Source organism: Archocentrus centrarchus, unplaced genomic scaffold (genome assembly GCF_007364275.1).
Source record: "Archocentrus centrarchus isolate MPI-CPG fArcCen1 unplaced genomic scaffold, fArcCen1 scaffold_112_ctg1, whole genome shotgun sequence".
Lineage (NCBI taxonomy): Eukaryota > Metazoa > Chordata > Actinopteri > Cichliformes > Cichlidae > Archocentrus > Archocentrus centrarchus.
Window position 1 is genome coordinate 14,457 of NW_022060158.1, and position 18,237 is coordinate 32,693.

Genomic DNA, 18,237 nt, shown 5'->3' on the forward strand with positions numbered 1-18,237 from the left:
AATAACAAACTTTCTCATCCTGAAGCAGAACAGATCAGGATGAAAGTTTCAGCCACTCTCTCCAGTGCAAGACTTCCTCCATCCAACCTCACCATTCAGGAGAAGAAGGCCATCACAGCCCTAAGCAAGGATCAAAACATCACCATACTGCCAGCCGACAAGGGGAGGTGCACGGTTGTGCTGAATTCATCGGATTACCACAACAAAATTACTACACTCCTCAGTGACAACAATACTTATGAGGTCTTGAGACGTGATCCCACAAGCAACTACAAGAAAAAAGTTGTTTGCTGCCTGCAACAACTTGAAAAGGAAAAAGCCATTGACCGCCCCACTTACTACCGCCTGTACCCTGGAGAAGCCACTCCCTGCATTTATGGACTCCCAAAGATCCACAAAGAAGGAGTCCCACTTCGACCCATTATCAGCAGTATAAACTCGGTCACCTACAACATTTCCAAACACCTCGCCACCATCTTATCACCGCTTGTTGGCATCACACCCCACCACATTGAAAACTCTACAGATTTTACTAACAAGGTCCAGAATCTTGTACTGGATCCAGATGAAACCATGGTGTCCTTTGATGTGGTTTCACTTTTCACTTGCATACCCACAACTGAGGCAGGGGAGACCGTCAGAAGACAACTGAGGCAGTGGAGACCGTCAGAAGACGACTACAGGAAGACGATTCCTTACTGAACAGAACCAGCTTCACCCCAGATCAGATTTGTGCACTTTTAGATCTCTGCCTTACCACAACATATTTTAAATACAATGATGGATTCTACAGACAGAAGCATGGATGTGCCATGGGCTCCCCAGTGTCTCCCATTGTAGCCAAGCTTTACATGGAGAAAGTGGAAAGTAAAGCTCTTGGTTCTTTCAAAGGGATGGCACCTAGCCACTGGTACAGATATGTAGATGACACCTGGGTCAAAATCAAAACCCAAGAAGTAGAAGCCTTCACTCGTCACATTAACTCAGTGGATAAATACATACGTTTTACCAGGGAGGACACCAGAGATAACAAGTTACCATTCCTGGACTGTGCGGTGCTTATCGAGGAAGATGGAAGCCTCAACATTGAAGTTTACCGGAAGCCCACACACACAGACCAGTATCTCCTCTTTGACTCCCACCACCCTCTGGAACACAAACTTGGGGTGATCAGGACCCTACAACACCGTGCGGAAAGTGTTCCCTCTAAGGCAGAAGGGAAGCATAAGGAACACACACACATTAAGAAAGCCCTCAAAACATGCGGTTACCCCAACTGGGCCTTCATCAAATCAGCTAAGATGCACAAGAATGAAGGCCAAACACAAACTACAGAGAATAGGAAGGACAAGAGGAACAACATTGTCATCCCATATGTGTCAGGCTTGTCAGAGAAACTCAGAAGAATTTTCTCCAAGCATGACATCTCAGTATACTTCAAACCAAGTCACACCCTAAGACAAAAACTGGTTCATCCCAAGGACAAACCCGCCAAACACAAGATCAGCGATGTAGTGTATGCTGTTCAGTGCAGTGAAGAGTGCTCGGACCTCTACATTGGTGAAACCAAACAGCCTCTTCACAAACGAATGGCACAACATAGAAGAGCCACCTCGACAGGACAAGATTCAGCAGTACATCTGCATCTGAAGGAAAAAGGGCACTCTTTTGAGGATGCCAATGTTCACATTTTGGACAGGGAAAACAGATGGTTTGAAAGAGGAGTGAAAGAAGCCATCTATGTCCACTGTGAACAACCATCATTGAACAGAGGAGGTGGATTACGTCACCAACTTTCCCCCGCTTACAGTGCTGTCCTGAGCTCCCTTCCCAGACGTCTCAACCCCCATTCACACCTTTGTTCCAGTGACCTCAATAGGCCACAGGAAACAATGGAGCGGAGTCCTAAATTGGTTTCAACTGAAACCACTGATTAAATATGACCCACGCCCCCTTCACACCTGGGCACATGTGTTCACGCACATGATCAATAGAGGGTCATAACCACCTCCAGGGGACTACGCCCACAGGGGTTTAAATACCTGGGTCTCTCCACCATTTGGTTGAGAACTGAAGAAGCCTTTCGGATGAGAGGTGAAACGTCTTCAAGAAACAAAAAGAAGTCCAGTGGCCTTTTTCAAGCTCCAGAGACTACTATGACCTGGATGAATGAGAATCTACACAGACATACTTCTGTTACTGTTACTCCAAAGTTTCACTTATTACCAATGTTGTTGTTATGACCTGTTATGTAAAAAGAAAAAAAAAACTGTTTTAAATTGGGTGCACAGAATATAGGAACAGCAACTATCGAGGGCAGAATAATCCCTACGTTGCTGCGGACTGAGGGCAGTCTACCCCGACGTCCTAGTGTTCAGGAATGTTACTTCTGTTACTGTTACTCCAAAGTTTCACTTGTTACCAATGTTGTTGTTATGAGCTGTTTTTTAAAAGGAAAAAAATTGTTTTAATTTGGTGCACAGAATATAGGAACAGCAACTATCGAGGGCAGAATAATCCATACGTTGCTGCGGACTGAGGGCAGTCTACCCCAACGTCCTAGTGTTCAGGAATGCTACTTCTGTTACTGTTACTCCAAAGTTTCACTTATTACTAATGTTGTTGTTATGAGCTGTTTTTTAAAAGGAAAAAAATTGTTTTAATTTGGTGCACAGAATATAGGAACAGCAACTATCGAGGGCAGAATAATCCCTACGTGGCTGCGGACTGAGGGCAGTCTACCCCGACGTCCTAGTGTTCAGGAATGCTACTTCTGTTACTTTTACTCCAAAGTTTCACTTGTTACCAACGTTTTTGTTATGAGCTGTTTTGTAAAAGGAAAAAAATTGGTTTAATTTGGTGCACAGAATATAGGAACAGCAACTATCGAGGGCAGAATAATCCCTACGTTGCTGCGGACTGAGGGCAGTCTACCCCGACGTCCTAGTGTTCAGGAATGCTATGTATATATAAGAGTGACGTTAAAAAAAAAAAAAAAAATGGTTGGAGCCATCATCAAATGCAAGGAGGCACAATCCTATTTGGTGGAGACAGAGAATGGAGCTGTGCTGCGACGGAACCGGAGGCATCTGCAAGTCGTACCACAGTCCACTGATCGATCGGATCAGGTGCAGTCACCCAGTTCCCTAACAGAACCGAACAGAAGCTTTTTACCTGGGATCAGTTCTGACTCCACACCAAGAAGCCCTGCTTAGAGACAATCGAGTCCAGTGGTGGAGGGTTCCAGTCTATGTAAGGGCTCACAGGTTACCTCCAGGGGCATTACTTACTGTTTTTGTCTTTTTTAGTTTTTAACTTTTAACGTTTCACCTTTTTTCTTTTTAACACCTTGCTTTTGAACTTTTTACCTTTTAATTTTATTCTTTAACTTTTTAACATACTTTTTAGGCCTACAGCATTATATAAATTTTCATTGTTATGCATGTGATACTCAACTTTATCTATCTATGAAGCCAGATGGCACACATCAATTAGTTAAACTGCAGGAATGTCTTAAAGACATAAAGGCCTGGATGACCTCTAATTTTCTGCTTCCAAATTCAGATATAGTACCATATCACCCCAATAGAGCACTTTGCTCTCAGACTGCTGGCTGACTTGTGGTTCCTAGGATACTTAAAAGTAGAATGGGAGGCGGAGCCTTCAGCTTTCAGGCCCCTCTTCTGTGGAACCAGCTCCCAGCATGGATTTGGGAGACAGATACCCTCTCTATTTTTAAGATTAGGCTTAAAACTTTCCTTTTTGATCAAGCTTATAGTTAGGGCTGGATCGGGTGACTGAACCACCTGAACCACCCCTTAGTTATGCTGCTATAGGCCTAGGCTGCTGGGGGGTTCCCATGATGCACTGTTTCTTTTCATTCACCTTATTTACTTTGTTTAATTTCACTCTGCATTTAATCATTAATTATTATTAATCTCTGTCTCTCTTCCACAGCATGTCTTTTGTCCTGCCTCCCTCCCCTCAGCCCAACCGGTCGTGGCAGATGACTGCCCCTCCCTGAGCCTGGTTCTGCCGGAGGTTTCTTACTTCTTTTAAAAGGGAGTTTTTCCTTCCCACTGTCGCCAAGTGCTTGCTCATAGGGGGTCATTTTGACTGTTGGGTTTTCTCTGTATTATTGTAGGGTCTTTACCCACAATATAAAGCGCCTTGAGGCAACTGTTTGTTGTGATTTGGCGCTATATAAATAAAACTGAATTGAATTGAACTGAAAAAAGTAGTGTGATTGAACTGTATTGTTATTTTATCTTCTGCATATGATGAACAAATACAAACTAAACAAAAAAGGTTTCTGTCAGTATGTACAACAGGAAGAAGTAACTCATTTAATTCAGGAGTACGAAAAAATGCCTGGTCACTCCTTTCAAAGCGCACTACGTGAATAAACCCCTTCAATGATCTTTAAAACTAATTAGCATCACTGCAACCAATGAAAAGTGCAAATACTCATGCATAAGCCGGGATGGAGATGGAACAAAGGAAAAGCTAAGTTTTGATTGGAATGGGAAAACAAGGAAATAAGCAAAAGGAATTGGGGGGCAAAATAAATTTCCAAAAACAATTCTCCATGGCAAGAGCAGCTAGTGGCTCACAGGTGCAGAAAGATTTACACTATTAAAGGGTTTATGAAAAAAATACATGTTGGTATCACTCCCTTCCACTAGAGGGCTCCAATCATTGTTTACATTTTTTGGGCTGTCTGACGTGCAAGGAAGAAAGAGACACGATAGCCTTTTCAGCTACAGAGAGCCAAACAGAAAAAACAAAGCAGACAAAGATTAAACCTGTCACTTAACTATCCAAATAACATTGCCCCAACGTGGTAAGTTGATCTGATTATTGTCAAACATTTGTTTAATTGTGTAAACGGACGTTGTGTTGTTTTGAAGATGTAAACTATAGTTGTTTTGCATAAAAGTGAAATACGTTTTCCCGCATGGGTTTTCAAAGGAGATATGTCGCTGTATTCAATCAGAATATCTGTGAGATGCACAAATTCGGTTTAATTTTGTGTTTAGATCTGTAAGATCCTCATAATGTGTAATCTGATGTGTTGTTGCATTTGTTTAGAGTATAAAGCTAAGCGTCTTGACAGTTTATCAACCTGGAAAATGTAATGTTAGAGATTGTAAAGTGTTTAAATGCTGAATTTGAATCTCAGAGTTATAAGTGATTAATCTAGCACAACCTTAAATGTGAGTTATTCAGACGGTTTATAGTGAAAGGTTCTAAATTTGTGTTTATTTGTATTATGATCTTAAATATTGTAATTTCATTTTATTTACAGTTTAACCGGCTGTCATTAGGCTGTGTATAGCCAGAGGGCAATAAAAAAAAACAACTACAACAAAACAACAAGTTTATGTTATTCGTAACATAAAGTTAAACACGGCGGCAACATGTCCAACAAAGAAGAGTCTGAGGGAGAAGCAGACCTCGCGACACTGAGGAGAAGGCGAGGACAAGCCAAAGCAGCCATAACTAAAATGATTACAGCTGCAAATATAAAGATAAGAGAAAATGAGCCTGAAGAGTTGAAGGCAGTACTGGAGAGCCTTGACCTAGCTGTCACTCGACTCCAGGAAACACACAGACTTTATCATGATAGGCTCACTGATGATATTGACAAAGAAGAGTCGGAAGCCTATGAGAAGGTCATCTTGATGAGTGTTCATGATGTGCGCCACAATGCTTTAGCCTGGCTGCAAGAAGTTTACACTCCTGGTGAAGTTGATGATCAGCTAATTGCTGGTGAATTGGACATCATAAATCAAACTCCTCCAGATGACACGGATGATGACAACCCCATGTCAGCTGAGCTAGAAAACCTACGTGCCTTACGAAAGAAAGAACAAGAAAACTTCGAGGTATTGCTTCGGCGCAACAAAGAGGAGTTTGAACTGGAACTCCAGCGAATGCATCACAAGGCCGAGCTAGATGCACAGATATTACACAATCAACAAAAGATACAAGCTGTAACAACAGATCTATATTCTACACCTAAGGCTGGCAAGAGCCCATCAACAACACGACCATCACTGTCACCAATATCAGAAGATTCAATCTCACACCTGCTTGAATTATCAAGGCAGCAGTATCAGGCCCAAGTGGACTCCCTGAGGCTCCCACCAACTAACATGATAAAGTTCAATGGTGACCCCCTTCAGTACTGGAAGTTCATGAGGCTTTTCACCACAATGGTGGACAAAGAGTCTGTTGCTGCAGAAGAGAAGTTAACTCGTCTACACCAGTACACTGAAGGAAAAGCTCAAGATGCTGTTAGTCACTGCTTATACAATCCCGATCCCAGTGCAGGCTTCAAGGAAGCACTCGAGCGACTAAAAACAAGATTTGGAAATCCTCATACCATCTCCCAGGCTTGGGTTGAGAAGGTTTTGAACTTTAAAGAGATAAGAGACAATGTGCAACTCAGAGATTTTGCGGACCAACTGAGAGGCTGCAAAGATACACTTTCTGCTATGAAATGTGAGGAAGAGCTCAGTGGTCGCCGCACATTGGTTGAAATCATCAGTAAACTACCACCAGATCTCAGGTCCAAATGGTTAAATGTAAACTACGATATCACTAAGGGGGGACGTCTACCTAAACTTGAGGACGTTGTCAACTTTGTTGAGACAGAGGCTGAGAAGAGATCTGACCCAGTCTTTGGTGGCATAGTGAGTTACAAGAAGCAGGAGAAACCAAGCAATGTTATGTTATCCACCAAAAGCTCAAAGAAACCTCGGCCAAACTACTCTGCAAATGTTAAGGCAGCTGCAGTTCAAGAGAACAAGTTTACACCCACCAAACGGCCAGTTAATTCAAAATGTCTAAAGTGTTCAGAGCTCCACTTCCTGAACCAGTGCCCAGCTTTCCGATCACTGACTGTGCCAGAACGCCTCATGTTTGTTCAGGAGAAGCACCTGTGCCAAAACTGTTTCATGATGGGTCATAGTGCTGAGGTATGCACACGCAATTGGGTATGCAACGTAACTGGCTGTGGACAGAAACATAACAAATGGCTACACCCAAACCACACTAACAAGCAAAATACAGCAGCAAGTCAGAATGCCACGGGTGACAATAAAACAACTCAACAAACACAATCTACCCAATCACCTAACGTCACTTGTGGATTTGCTGGTGCTGGAAATGGTAAAGTTTGCTTACCTATTGTTCCTGTGGTTGTTAGAGGCAAAGCTAGCAACATCAGTTCTGTCACATATGCATTGCTTGACCCTGGAGCCAACACAAGTTTAGTGTCAGAAGAACTTACAAAGAAACTCAAGGTCAAAGGCAAACCTGCAAGGCTGGATCTTGACACAGTAGGAGGCAGCCAAGAAGGCATATTTACTCGATGTGTGAATCTTGAGATAGACTCTCTACATGATGGCAACATGTATACACTCAATGGTGTGAGAACCCTAAGAAAGTTAAACATAGGTCTCAGCTGCCTTGCCACACCTGATGAGGTTGCCAGATGGGATCACTTAGCAGGCATTCCTATTCCCAGTGTTAACTCTGATGATGTGCACCTCGTCATTGGACAGGATGCCCCACGCCTTCTCAGAGCTGAAGAATATCGTGTAGGTGGAGATAATGATCCATATGCTACAAGGACAGTGCTTGGTTGGGCCATAAATGGACCAATTGATTACAAAGAAGGCGGAAAGAATGTCAAGGCCTATTTCCTCAAGTCAGATCACAGTCTGCAAATGCAGGTGGAGAGGTTTTGGAAGCTTGATGACCCCACCCAAAAGGACAGCCTATCAATCAACGACCAGAAGGTGATTAAGCAGTGGGAGAATTCAGTCTCTAAAGATGGCTCACACTACATCTTAGACATACCTTTTAAGAACGAAGCTGTGGCGCTACCAAACAATGTCAACTTAGCAGCACACAGACTGCAACTCCTGGAACGTAGACTGACAAAAAATGCAGACTTGCAAATGAAGTATGTAGAGGCAATGAAGTCAACCATCAACAATGGCTATGCGGAAGCAGTCCCTGCTTCGTTTCCTGACCGCAATGATGGCAAGGTATGGTACCTCCCGCATCATCCAGTGATTCATCCTCGCAAGCCAGAAAAGGTACGGGTAGTCTTTGACTGTGCAGCTAAGTACGATGGAGTATCGCTCAATGATGTTGTTCATCAAGGACCAGACTTAACAAACAAATTAATAACTGTGTTAATTCGATTCAGACAAGGTCCTATTGCTATGATGGCAGATATCGAAGGCATGTTTAACCAGATTTATGTAACACCAGACCACAGAGACATTCTGCGATTCCTGTGGTGGAAAGACCATGATCAAAGGAATGAGGTAGTTACCTACCGTATGACATCTCACCTCTTTGGCGGAGTGTGGTCTCCAAGTGCAGCAAGTTTTGCCTTAAGAAAATGTGCATCTGACCATGCACATCTGTATGATGCAGACGCCATCTCCACTGTTGAAAGAAACTTCTACGTGGATGATTGTCTGAAATCTTCTGACTCACCTCAACAAGCCATCCATCTAGCAGCGCAGCTGACCAACCTACTCAAGCAAGGAGGCTTTCACTTGACCAAATGGACAAGCAATTCTGCAGAGGTCCTGAAGTCCATCCCAGAGCAGGAACATGCAAAGCGCTCACCGTCATTGGCCCTGGATCAAGATCCACCAATGGAGAGAGCTCTGGGTGTGTTATGGGACATAAAAAATGATTGCCTCACATTCAGTGTGAATGTTAAGGGCAAACCCAGCACCAAAAGAGGCATGTTAAGCACAATAAGCTCGGTCTATGACCCCCTGGGTTTAGCTGGCCCATTCATTTTACGAGGAAAGGCACTATTCCAGTCACTGTGTCGCATGAAGCTAGGCTGGGACGAAACCATTCCAAGTAAGATTGCTGAGCAATGGGGCCGGTGGTTGGATGACCTGCCAAGACTTTGCAAGCTACAAATTCCTCGATGCCTCAGACCAACAGTCTATACTGTACCTTCAGTCACCATGCAGCTCCATCACTTCAGCGATGCGTCTGAGTTGGGATACGGTGCCGTCTCCTATCTCAGGCTCGTTTGCCATAATAACATATACTGTAACATCATCATGTCCAGGAACAGGCTGGCTCCAGTCAAAACAACCACTATCCCAAGACTAGAACTGGCGGCGGCGGTGGTAGCAGTGCAGCTTGACCTGAAAATCCACCAAAGCTTTGAGCTACCCCTACTGGACTCCGTCTTCTGGACTGATAGCACCATTGTGCTGCATTACATCAGAAATGAAGATAAAAGATATCAAACCTTTGTCGCAAATAGAATCTCACAGATCCGTGAAGTTTCAGCAGCCTCGCAATGGAAGTACGTCTGCACAGAGCACAACCCTGCAGATGATGTTTCTAGAGGATTTTCAGCTGAAGAACTTGCAAGCAATGAGCGCTGGCACAAAGGTCCTGCTTTCCTTTGGCAGAGAGAAGAGTTTTGGCCTCTCCAGCCGGAACTAGGTGGCTTACCTTCAGAAGCTGAGGTAAAGAAATCAAGTCAGACATACACAATCTCATCTAAAGTCACCACTCATTCAGCAGTTGATTGTTTCTTCCACAAGTATTCCTCCTGGTACAAACTCAAGCGAGCTATTGCATTGATCTTACGGGCAAAAGACATTCTTTTGAAGAAGATGAAAACTAAACTATGTGCACCTGTAACGCTTAATGATCTGAAGCGGGCGGAGATTTCCATCATTGACTATGTTCAACGCTCCCAGATCACCAAGCCACTGAGGGTTAATAACTTGAGGAAGTTAGCACCAGTACGCCTCAGTGATGGACTACTTCGAGTTGGAGGCAGACTCACCAATGCTCCAATACCTGAAGCAGCAAAACACCCAGTGATCTTGCCACAGAAGCATCATGTCAGTGAACTCATCATATGGCACTTCCACAAACTCACAGGTCATTCAGGTGCTGAGAGGGTCCTCTCTGAGATTAGGCAATCCTTCTGGATTGTCAGAGGACGCATCACAGTGAAACGAGTCCTAGCACGGTGCATACCATGCAAAAGGCACAGAGCTCCAATCAGTACGCAGTACATGGCCGACCTACCAGCCGATCGTGTGACTCCAAGTCAACCACCTTTCACCAGTGTTGGAGTCGATTACTTCGGTCCCATTAACATCAGAAGGGGACGCGGTGAGGTGAAGAGGTATGGTTGCCTGTTCACTTGCCTAACAACCAGAGCCATTCATTTGGAGGTAGCGCACAGTTTGGACACAGATTCCTTTATAAATGCTCTTCAGCGTTTCATGGCTCGTCGGGGAACACCTCAATTGATGCGCTCGGACAACGGATCAAATTTCGTTGGTGCCCGCAGTGAACTACAGAAAGCGCTGGATGAATGGAATCAACAAAAGATTGAAGAACATCTGCTCCAAAGAGAAACACAATGGAAGTTCAACCCCCCAGCAGCCTCACACATGGGAGGTGTATGGGAGAGGCAGATCCGAACAGTGCGTTCAATCCTCATGGGCCTTACAGGACAACAGACTCTGGATGATGAAGGATTAATGACACTCTTCTGCATCATTGAAAAAATTGTCAATGGACGACCACTAACAAAGCTGTCAGAGGACCCAAGAGATGGTCAGCCTCTGACTCCTAACGATTTGCTTCTGTTAAGACCTGAGTGTTCTCTACCCCCTGGTCACTTTGTGAAGCAGGATCTGTACCGTCGACGCTGGCGCCAGGTCCAGTACTTGGCGGACATTTTCTGGACTCGATGGACAAAGGAGTATTTGCCTAGTCTACAGCAGAGGCAGAAGTGGACCCACCATTCCAGAAATTATCAAGTAGGTGATCTTGTACTAGTTCTGCATGAATCTACACCTCGCAGTCAGTGGCCCCTTGGATTGGTCATTGATGTCAATGTTGGAGCTGATGGACTGGTACGTTCAGTTCAAGTAAAGACACAAACAGGTATTTATACTCGCCCCATCCACAAACTATGTTTGCTGGAAGGGAATATGGACAAGTAAGCTCTACAGACTTTCAGCTTGTGTTTTCCATGAGACTGTTACAATAGTTGTTAGCCGTGTGTTCAAGATTAACAGTTATTGCTCTAAAGTGCATGTATTACTGTATTATTACATAGTCGTTCACCAATTTTACTTGGATGACCATCTGTTGAGGTCATCGGGGCCGGGATGTTGGTATCACTCCCTTCCACTAGAGGGCTCCAATCATTGTTTACATTTTTTGGGCTGTCTGACGTGCAAGGAAGAAAGAGACACGATAGCCTTTTCAGCTACAGAGAGCCAAACAGAAAAAACAAAGCAGACAAAGATTAAACCTGTCACTTAACTATCCAAATAACATTGCCCCAACGTGGTAAGTTGATCTGATTATTGTCAAACATTTGTTTAATTGTGTAAACGGACGTTGTGTTGTTTTGAAGATGTAAACTATAGTTGTTTTGCATAAAAGTGAAATACGTTTTCCCGCATGGGTTTTCAAAGGAGATATGTCGCTGTATTCAATCAGAATATCTGTGAGATGCACAAATTCGGTTTAATTTTGTGTTTAGATCTGTAAGATCCTCATAATGTGTAATCTGATGTGTTGTTGCATTTGTTTAGAGTATAAAGCTAAGCGTCTTGACAGTTTATCAACCTGGAAAATGTAATGTTAGAGATTGTAAAGTGTTTAAATGCTGAATTTGAATCTCAGATTTATAAGTGATTAATCTAGCACAACCTTAAATGTGAGTTATTCAGACGGTTTATAGTGAAAGGTTCTAAATTTGTGTTTATTTGTATTATGATCTTAAATATTGTAATTTCATTTTATTTACAGTTTAACCGGCTGTCATTAGGCTGTGTATAGCCAGAGGGCAATAAAAAAAAACAACTACAACAAAACAACAAGTTTATGTTATTCGTAACAATACATTTTTTTTAAATAAAAAAAAAAAAGACATTTAAAAACAATTCTGAACAGTATTACTGCTACACACTACAATACCTAAAGGGCACAGATCTTAAATTAGGCAATTTATAAATACACAATTTCACAAAACACTTCTGTAAGAAATAAAATCTGAAACCCACCATTATTCATGCCCAGGATTATGCCACTCACATGGAGTGAGGTGTGCACCTGCGTCACTCCACTGGCCTGATCTCACTCTCAAAAGTGTTTCTACTTGCAGTTGATTGTATACTTACCCCTGGAAGCACCAATTAAAGGCACTGCCCCCTTTTTTCCTTCAGTACCAACTGCCACATTTGTACGAGAGTTTATTCTCCAAGTGTTGCAGGTCAGTGATGACAGATCCACTTTGAAGCTAACAGCAGCATGAACACCAGGGCTAACCGACAGAAAGAGGTCAGGATGTCCTCAGCACAGGGTCGGGCTGGGGTTGAAATTCAGCCTTGGCTGGGAGCGTGGCCGCGAGAGCTGCAGCGCGAGTGCTGCTGTGCTTAACTGGGTGAAAACAAATTCTGATCACCGACCGACCATTTTCTATATCTGCCAGACACAATGAACTAATTACAAGTGAACAAATCAATTAGCTCTGTGGCAGCTCGGTGGTTAACACTGCTGCCTCCCAGTTAGAATACTAACTGGAAGGCCTGGGTTTGATTCCACCTTGGCCCAGGCCCCTCCCTCTCTCTTTGTGTGGCGTTTCCATGTTCTCCCCGTGTCTGCGTGGGTTTTCTCCGGGTACTCTGGTTTCCTCCCACAGTCCAAAGACATGCACTTACTGGGGTTAGGTTAATTGGAAAACTCTAAATTGCCAAAACGTGTGTGTGGACGTTGTCTGTCTCTCTGTGTTGGCCCTGCGACAGGCTGGCAACCTGTACAGGGTGTACCCTGCCTCTTGCCCTATGTCAGCTGGGATAGGCTTCACCCCCCCCAACAGGATAAGCAGAAGTGGATGGATGGATGGATGGAATTGGCCCTGTAAAGCTCTGCCATCATCCCTCACAGGCTACACTGTGAGCTGCCTGGATCCATTAAAACAGGGCTCTTCAACTCCAGGCCTCAAGAGCCCCTGTCCTGCAGGTTTTAGATGTGTCTCTGCTTCAACACACCTGAGTCAAATATAGAAGTCATTAGCAGGAGTCTGGAGAACTTGACTGCATACTGAGGAGGTAATTCAGCCAATTTATTCAGGTGTGTTGGATCAGGGACACATCTAAAACCTGCAGGACAGGGGCTCTTGAGGCCTGGAGTTGAAGAGCCCTGCATTAAAATCTTGATTATGAGATGTGTTGTGTTCAGTTTTGCTCAGCAGAACCATTTGTTTCAATGTTTTTGCTGAGGAAGGAAGCAGTCATTACAGTCAATATATGTATTGTTGTATTGCAGCCTTCCAGGTTATCACGATTTTTTCTTTCATTCTGGTCAGAAGCACTAAATGATGGATGGAGAAAATGTCACTATGCTCATAGAAATCCTACTCAAGGAGTTGGAAATGACTTAGACGATCTCACTGTTCAGCAGAAAAATGTTAAAAATAAGATGCATTTCATTTTATAGGCTATGGAACAGATTTATTAAGTGAAACAAATTACTGTTATAGTTGCAGTGTGAGCCACTAAAAGTGCAATAGTTTTCATAAACGAAGACCCAGCCAGACATTTCACTTTTGGTTGTTACTGATTTAATAGAATATTCATGGAGACTGATTGTAGTTTTGTCCTGTCACTCAAGGCTTTTGTTATATTTCTCTGGCGAGCGACCTCCCTCCACTACAGCTCCAGCTGTGCTGAAGTCTCAGTCAAAGACTCTGGTGATTGGAGGGTCTGGTTCATCTATGATCGCAACTGCAATGGCCTCGGTGTGTGTCCATGGTGAACACACAAAACCCATTAAATAAAGTAAATAAATTCATGCAGATTGACGCCCCTCTTTGTTGTTATAATGACCAACATCTTCACTCTAATCCATCCTGTAATCATCACTTTCCCATCTTGAAGATTGTTTTATATTTTTCTATTTGTCTCCAAGGTGGTCATGAACCACTTTTGGTTTGGAAAGAGCCTTAAGGAGGTAATTGATACTCCAGTCGTTTTTGTCGACTCTGAAAATGAAGTAAAGTTTGAACTCAGGAGTGAAAAGGTAACATTCAGATGATAAAATAAGAAATTCTGCTGCTTTTGTTCCATCTGAATCTCTTCTCCTCTTTGCCCTTCAGGACCTAATTGATGCTCTTGAGGCTAAGGGGCATAAAATATCAAAATTCTACAAAGTAGTTAATGCTGTGGAGAACCAGGATGACGACTGTATCTCTGCATATTCTGATAAAAGGAAAAAAAGCCAAAGCAGCGGCTTACTGAGGCCAAGAGTCAGTGATGTTAGTTATACTGCATGGGCCTAAGGTTCCAGACACTCCTGCAGCCTCAAAACCACAAACTCTGCAGCAGATGGTCTCTGTCCTGCTACAAGATCATTAAACATGATGCTGATTATCAGTGAAGATGATCAAGAAGAAACATCAGCCCTCATCTGTGACTGTATCTGACCTCCTTTCACTCTTCTGTTCTGTTTCCATGTTCTTCTATTTCTCTTCTGCCATTTCTATTGTAAAAGTGGGGTCAGTACAGGTCACTGTCATCCACATCCATCAGTGACTTTGACATTTCAGTCATGTTTCAATTGTGTCTAAAAAAGTTGGCTATACTGAAAAAAGAATACAATGTTGTTTAAAGCCCAGATTTCATTCAAAATAGTGCAAAGACAACACAAGCTGGAAAAATTGAGAATTGTTAGCATTTATTTATTTTAATTTATACACCAGTACATTGGCAGAACTTCATTAACAAAATATTGGACATTGGTTATCAGCCAAATTGTTATCTTAAACATTAACATCGCCCTCAAATTTCACAGTCCAGCAGTAATTTAAAATACATGCTTACTCCAATTTTAATCTTAACAACATGCTTCCAAAACATTGGACCCAAAATTTGTGTAATGCTAACAAGTGAGGCACAACAACAAGCAAACAAAACACATAGACTAGAGAAAAGAAGAAACTAGCTTTCATACGATAAAAAAAAAGAAACATATGCTTAAGTGCCTTAAACCTGGAGGCCAGCAGGAGGCGACTCCTCTGGCTGCAAAAATGTCCGAAGTCTGTGAGAAGGTCTGCAGTCTCTGTTGTTCCATTCCCTTAGTATGGGGAATTATAGGTTTAATTCTTATTTTCATGTCTTATTAAATGCATGATTTTTTTGTTTTGTTTTTTTTGTGTGTAAATTTTACCCTCCATAATTGTCCAGAAGGGTGCCAGCAAGGCAGCATCAGTGAAACTAGATCTCACAGACTGTTAGTGCCATACAGAAAGGTCAGGCCTATTTTTTGTCTGAATATACTGAGCCACATTTAAATGTTTTTTAAATGAGTAATACAATATTTAACTTTTATTTGTAGCAATTTCTACCATTTGATTTTTTTGTTTATTTTGCACATATGTGTAAATATAATCTTCAGATATAAATGATGCTGATTAAAATGATTTTTAATAAATGAATAAAAAACAACCCTCTGACTGGACTCTGTGTGCCTGTGACATAAGTCACAAACAGATACTTTTCCTGTGACACCACCAATCAGCTGACTGGAAATACTTGTTTTACCTGCATACATCTTGTTCACTCTGTCAGTTGTTTAACACCTGCTGCTGATTTAGGAAACACAACCATATTACCCGGTGATAGTCACAGATTAACATGGGTAGCTGTCCTCAATATAAAGTTGTGGCATTATTTTGTATGAAGTAAGCAAATGTGCCTTATTCTTCATCAGCTCAGACAGCTGGGCTGCTGAAGGCTTGTTTTTACTGTTAGAGTAACTTATCTGATTTAAAATTGAATGACATGATTTAAAATGAGGGGGTGATGGACACTGAGCAGTGTATGAGTGAAGATTGAAAAAGGAAACCAAAACTGTAATAAGGAACCAAGTTGATATATTTGGTTTCCATTTGATTGTAAGTAAGTGCTGTTTATTTAAGTAAAGCTATGACCTGCCTCCACATGAAACACATGCCATCGTAAGTTTAGAGCACTTGCAGTGTCTTAAAATAGAACTGCAGTGACTGTCAGTGTGTCTGAAGTCCAGTGAGATTAAAGACTTCATGATCAAATTTCAGGAAACACACCTGTGTTAACTGGTGATACCCACAAGCAGTCGATAGTTATCATCAAAAACAAATGATTACCTTAAATAACCAAACCCAGGTGTTATAGGGAATACACAGACATGGCCACTGCTGTTTGATTTTTTTCTTTTTACCTTTATTAAGTAAATGAGTTGAGGGCACTGAGAATCTCATTCAGAAAATATTTGCTTTCACAGTTCAGATGTAAACTGGTGCGTCCACTACAGCCACCTCAGAGAGAAAATATGAATTCCTTTGAGAGGTTTTTGTGCTAAACTGCACACAGTGGCCACTCAAACATTAAAAAAATTACAAGGTCTGGAAGTTGTGCATAATAAACCTGGCCTACAGAGAAATAGTGTCTCAGAGGTGTTTTATTGCATTTAGATCAGGCAAGCGTGGGAGCCAGTCACTGGCATCAGTTCATTCATCCTCCACAAACTGCCTGCATACTCTTGTCACATGAGGCCAGGCATTGTCATGCACCAGGAGGAACCCAGGACCCATTGCACCAGCATAGGGTCTGACAAGGGTCCAAGGATTTCATCCCAATACCTAATGTCAGTCAGGGTGCTGTTGCCTAGCCTGCAGAGGTCTGTGCAACCCTCCGTAGATATGCTTCCCCAGACCATCACTGACCCACCACCAAACCGGTTATGAGGGACCAGGTTGGCACAAACAAATGGGCACAGGTGTATTTTTAAACTGTGGGCTTTATTATACCCCAAAAAGGCAAAAAAATGTCACAAAAAACCAAACAATTCTTAAAACTCAATGGGCCCATAAAAGAGGTCAACTAAACAAAATTTACAGAACCCATTTAACAGAACTCAACTAACTGACCTCCCAAATGAGAGGCAGCTCAACCTATATACTAATTGGATAAACTATTTTAAACACCACAGGGGGAACCAAAGTGTAACTATTTTTGAGAAAAACAAAAAAGAACCCATCCCCCCCCCCCATGAGATAACAGATGGTTGAGTCCACTTGATTGGTGTCAGCACTTAAGCCAGCTCCACCCTCGGCATCCTCTTTTGCTCAAAAGGGAAGAACTGGAGCAGCAGGCAGGCAACTCAAAGAAAACAGAAAAGAATCACTGGAACTTATCACTGAAATCAAAATATGTATAAACATTAAGGTATAAAGCCTACTATATTACGTTTATACAGATAAATATTTAAATTGTGTGGTTGCAAACCATAACACCAGTCACGCCGATCAATATTACAGGCAGCTCAATGTTCTCCACGGCTTCTCCAAACACTTTCATGTCTGTCACATGTGCTCAGGGTGAACCTGCTCTCATTCATGAAAAGCACAGGGCGGCAGTAGTAAATATCCTATGGTAAATGCCAATCAGTGTCCACAGTGCTGGCAGTGAGCACAGGGCCCAACAGAGGACGTTGGGCCCTCAGGCCACCCACATGAATGGTCAGAGCCATTCACAACAGTGGCCTGCTGGTATCACATTCTGCTGTAGCAGGCGAAGCAGAGGACCCCAATGCAAGACTCTCGAGGCTCAAATAATGTTTAACTTAAACTTTATTAAATAAACTCAAAAATACCAAAACTGGACGGGAGTCAGCTACACAAGAAAACATGAAAACTTAAAATACAAAACACACAGCAGTAAGCTGTCATTCAAGGCTACACAGACAGGGATACAACAAAGGGCTCAGACAAAAGCAGACAATAAATACACAAGAGCTAATGATGGAAGTGACAACAGGTGGGTAGCACAGCTGAGCATAATCACAGAGACAGACAAGGGAAGAAAAACTAAATACTAAGAACAGGGAGCACGAGACTATCAAAATAAAGCAGGAAGTAAGTTAACATGGTATGCGCAGACTTAACACAGAGGAAATCTAAACATAAGGCTAAACAGAAACCTACTAGAACCTAAAGGCTCCACAGCACAGGGGAGGAACACCAAGGGAAATACAGGGAGAACTAGACCCTAAAGCTAATGGGAGCACAATAAAATGGAAACCTAAATACAACACTCCAGAAAACAAGAAGAGAAGCTAAACACAAAACATGGAACAAGGGCCAAGACACAGGGAGACAGA

At 42.5% G+C, this 18,237-nt stretch overlaps 1 protein-coding gene and 1 long non-coding RNA gene across 2 annotated transcripts; both read left to right on the plus strand.

Annotated features, from left to right (window-relative positions):
• Positions 1 to 4,673: 4,673 nt before the first annotated feature.
• Positions 4,674 to 5,359, plus strand: LOC115775383 (uncharacterized). Its single transcript, XR_004019310.1, has 2 exons — positions 4,674 to 4,843; positions 5,309 to 5,359. It is a non-coding gene; the product is annotated as an uncharacterized LOC115775383 (long non-coding RNA).
• A 3,384-nt stretch (positions 5,360 to 8,743) lies between these two features.
• LOC115775379 (uncharacterized) lies at positions 8,744 to 11,898 on the plus strand. The gene is made up of 2 exons (XM_030722912.1): positions 8,744 to 11,382; positions 11,848 to 11,898. Exon 1 carries the CDS (start codon positions 8,778 to 8,780, stop codon positions 11,028 to 11,030), a length of 2,253 nt encoding a protein of 750 aa, XP_030578772.1. The 5' UTR covers positions 8,744 to 8,777; the 3' UTR covers positions 11,031 to 11,382; positions 11,848 to 11,898.
• Positions 11,899 to 18,237: the final 6,339 nt, after the last annotated feature.

Bases quoted from the DNA above. Each gene is read 5' to 3' on its own strand.
- LOC115775379 (XM_030722912.1), top strand. From the start codon at position 8,778: ATGTTAAGCACAATAAGCTCGGTCTATGACCCCCTGGGTTTAGCTGGC.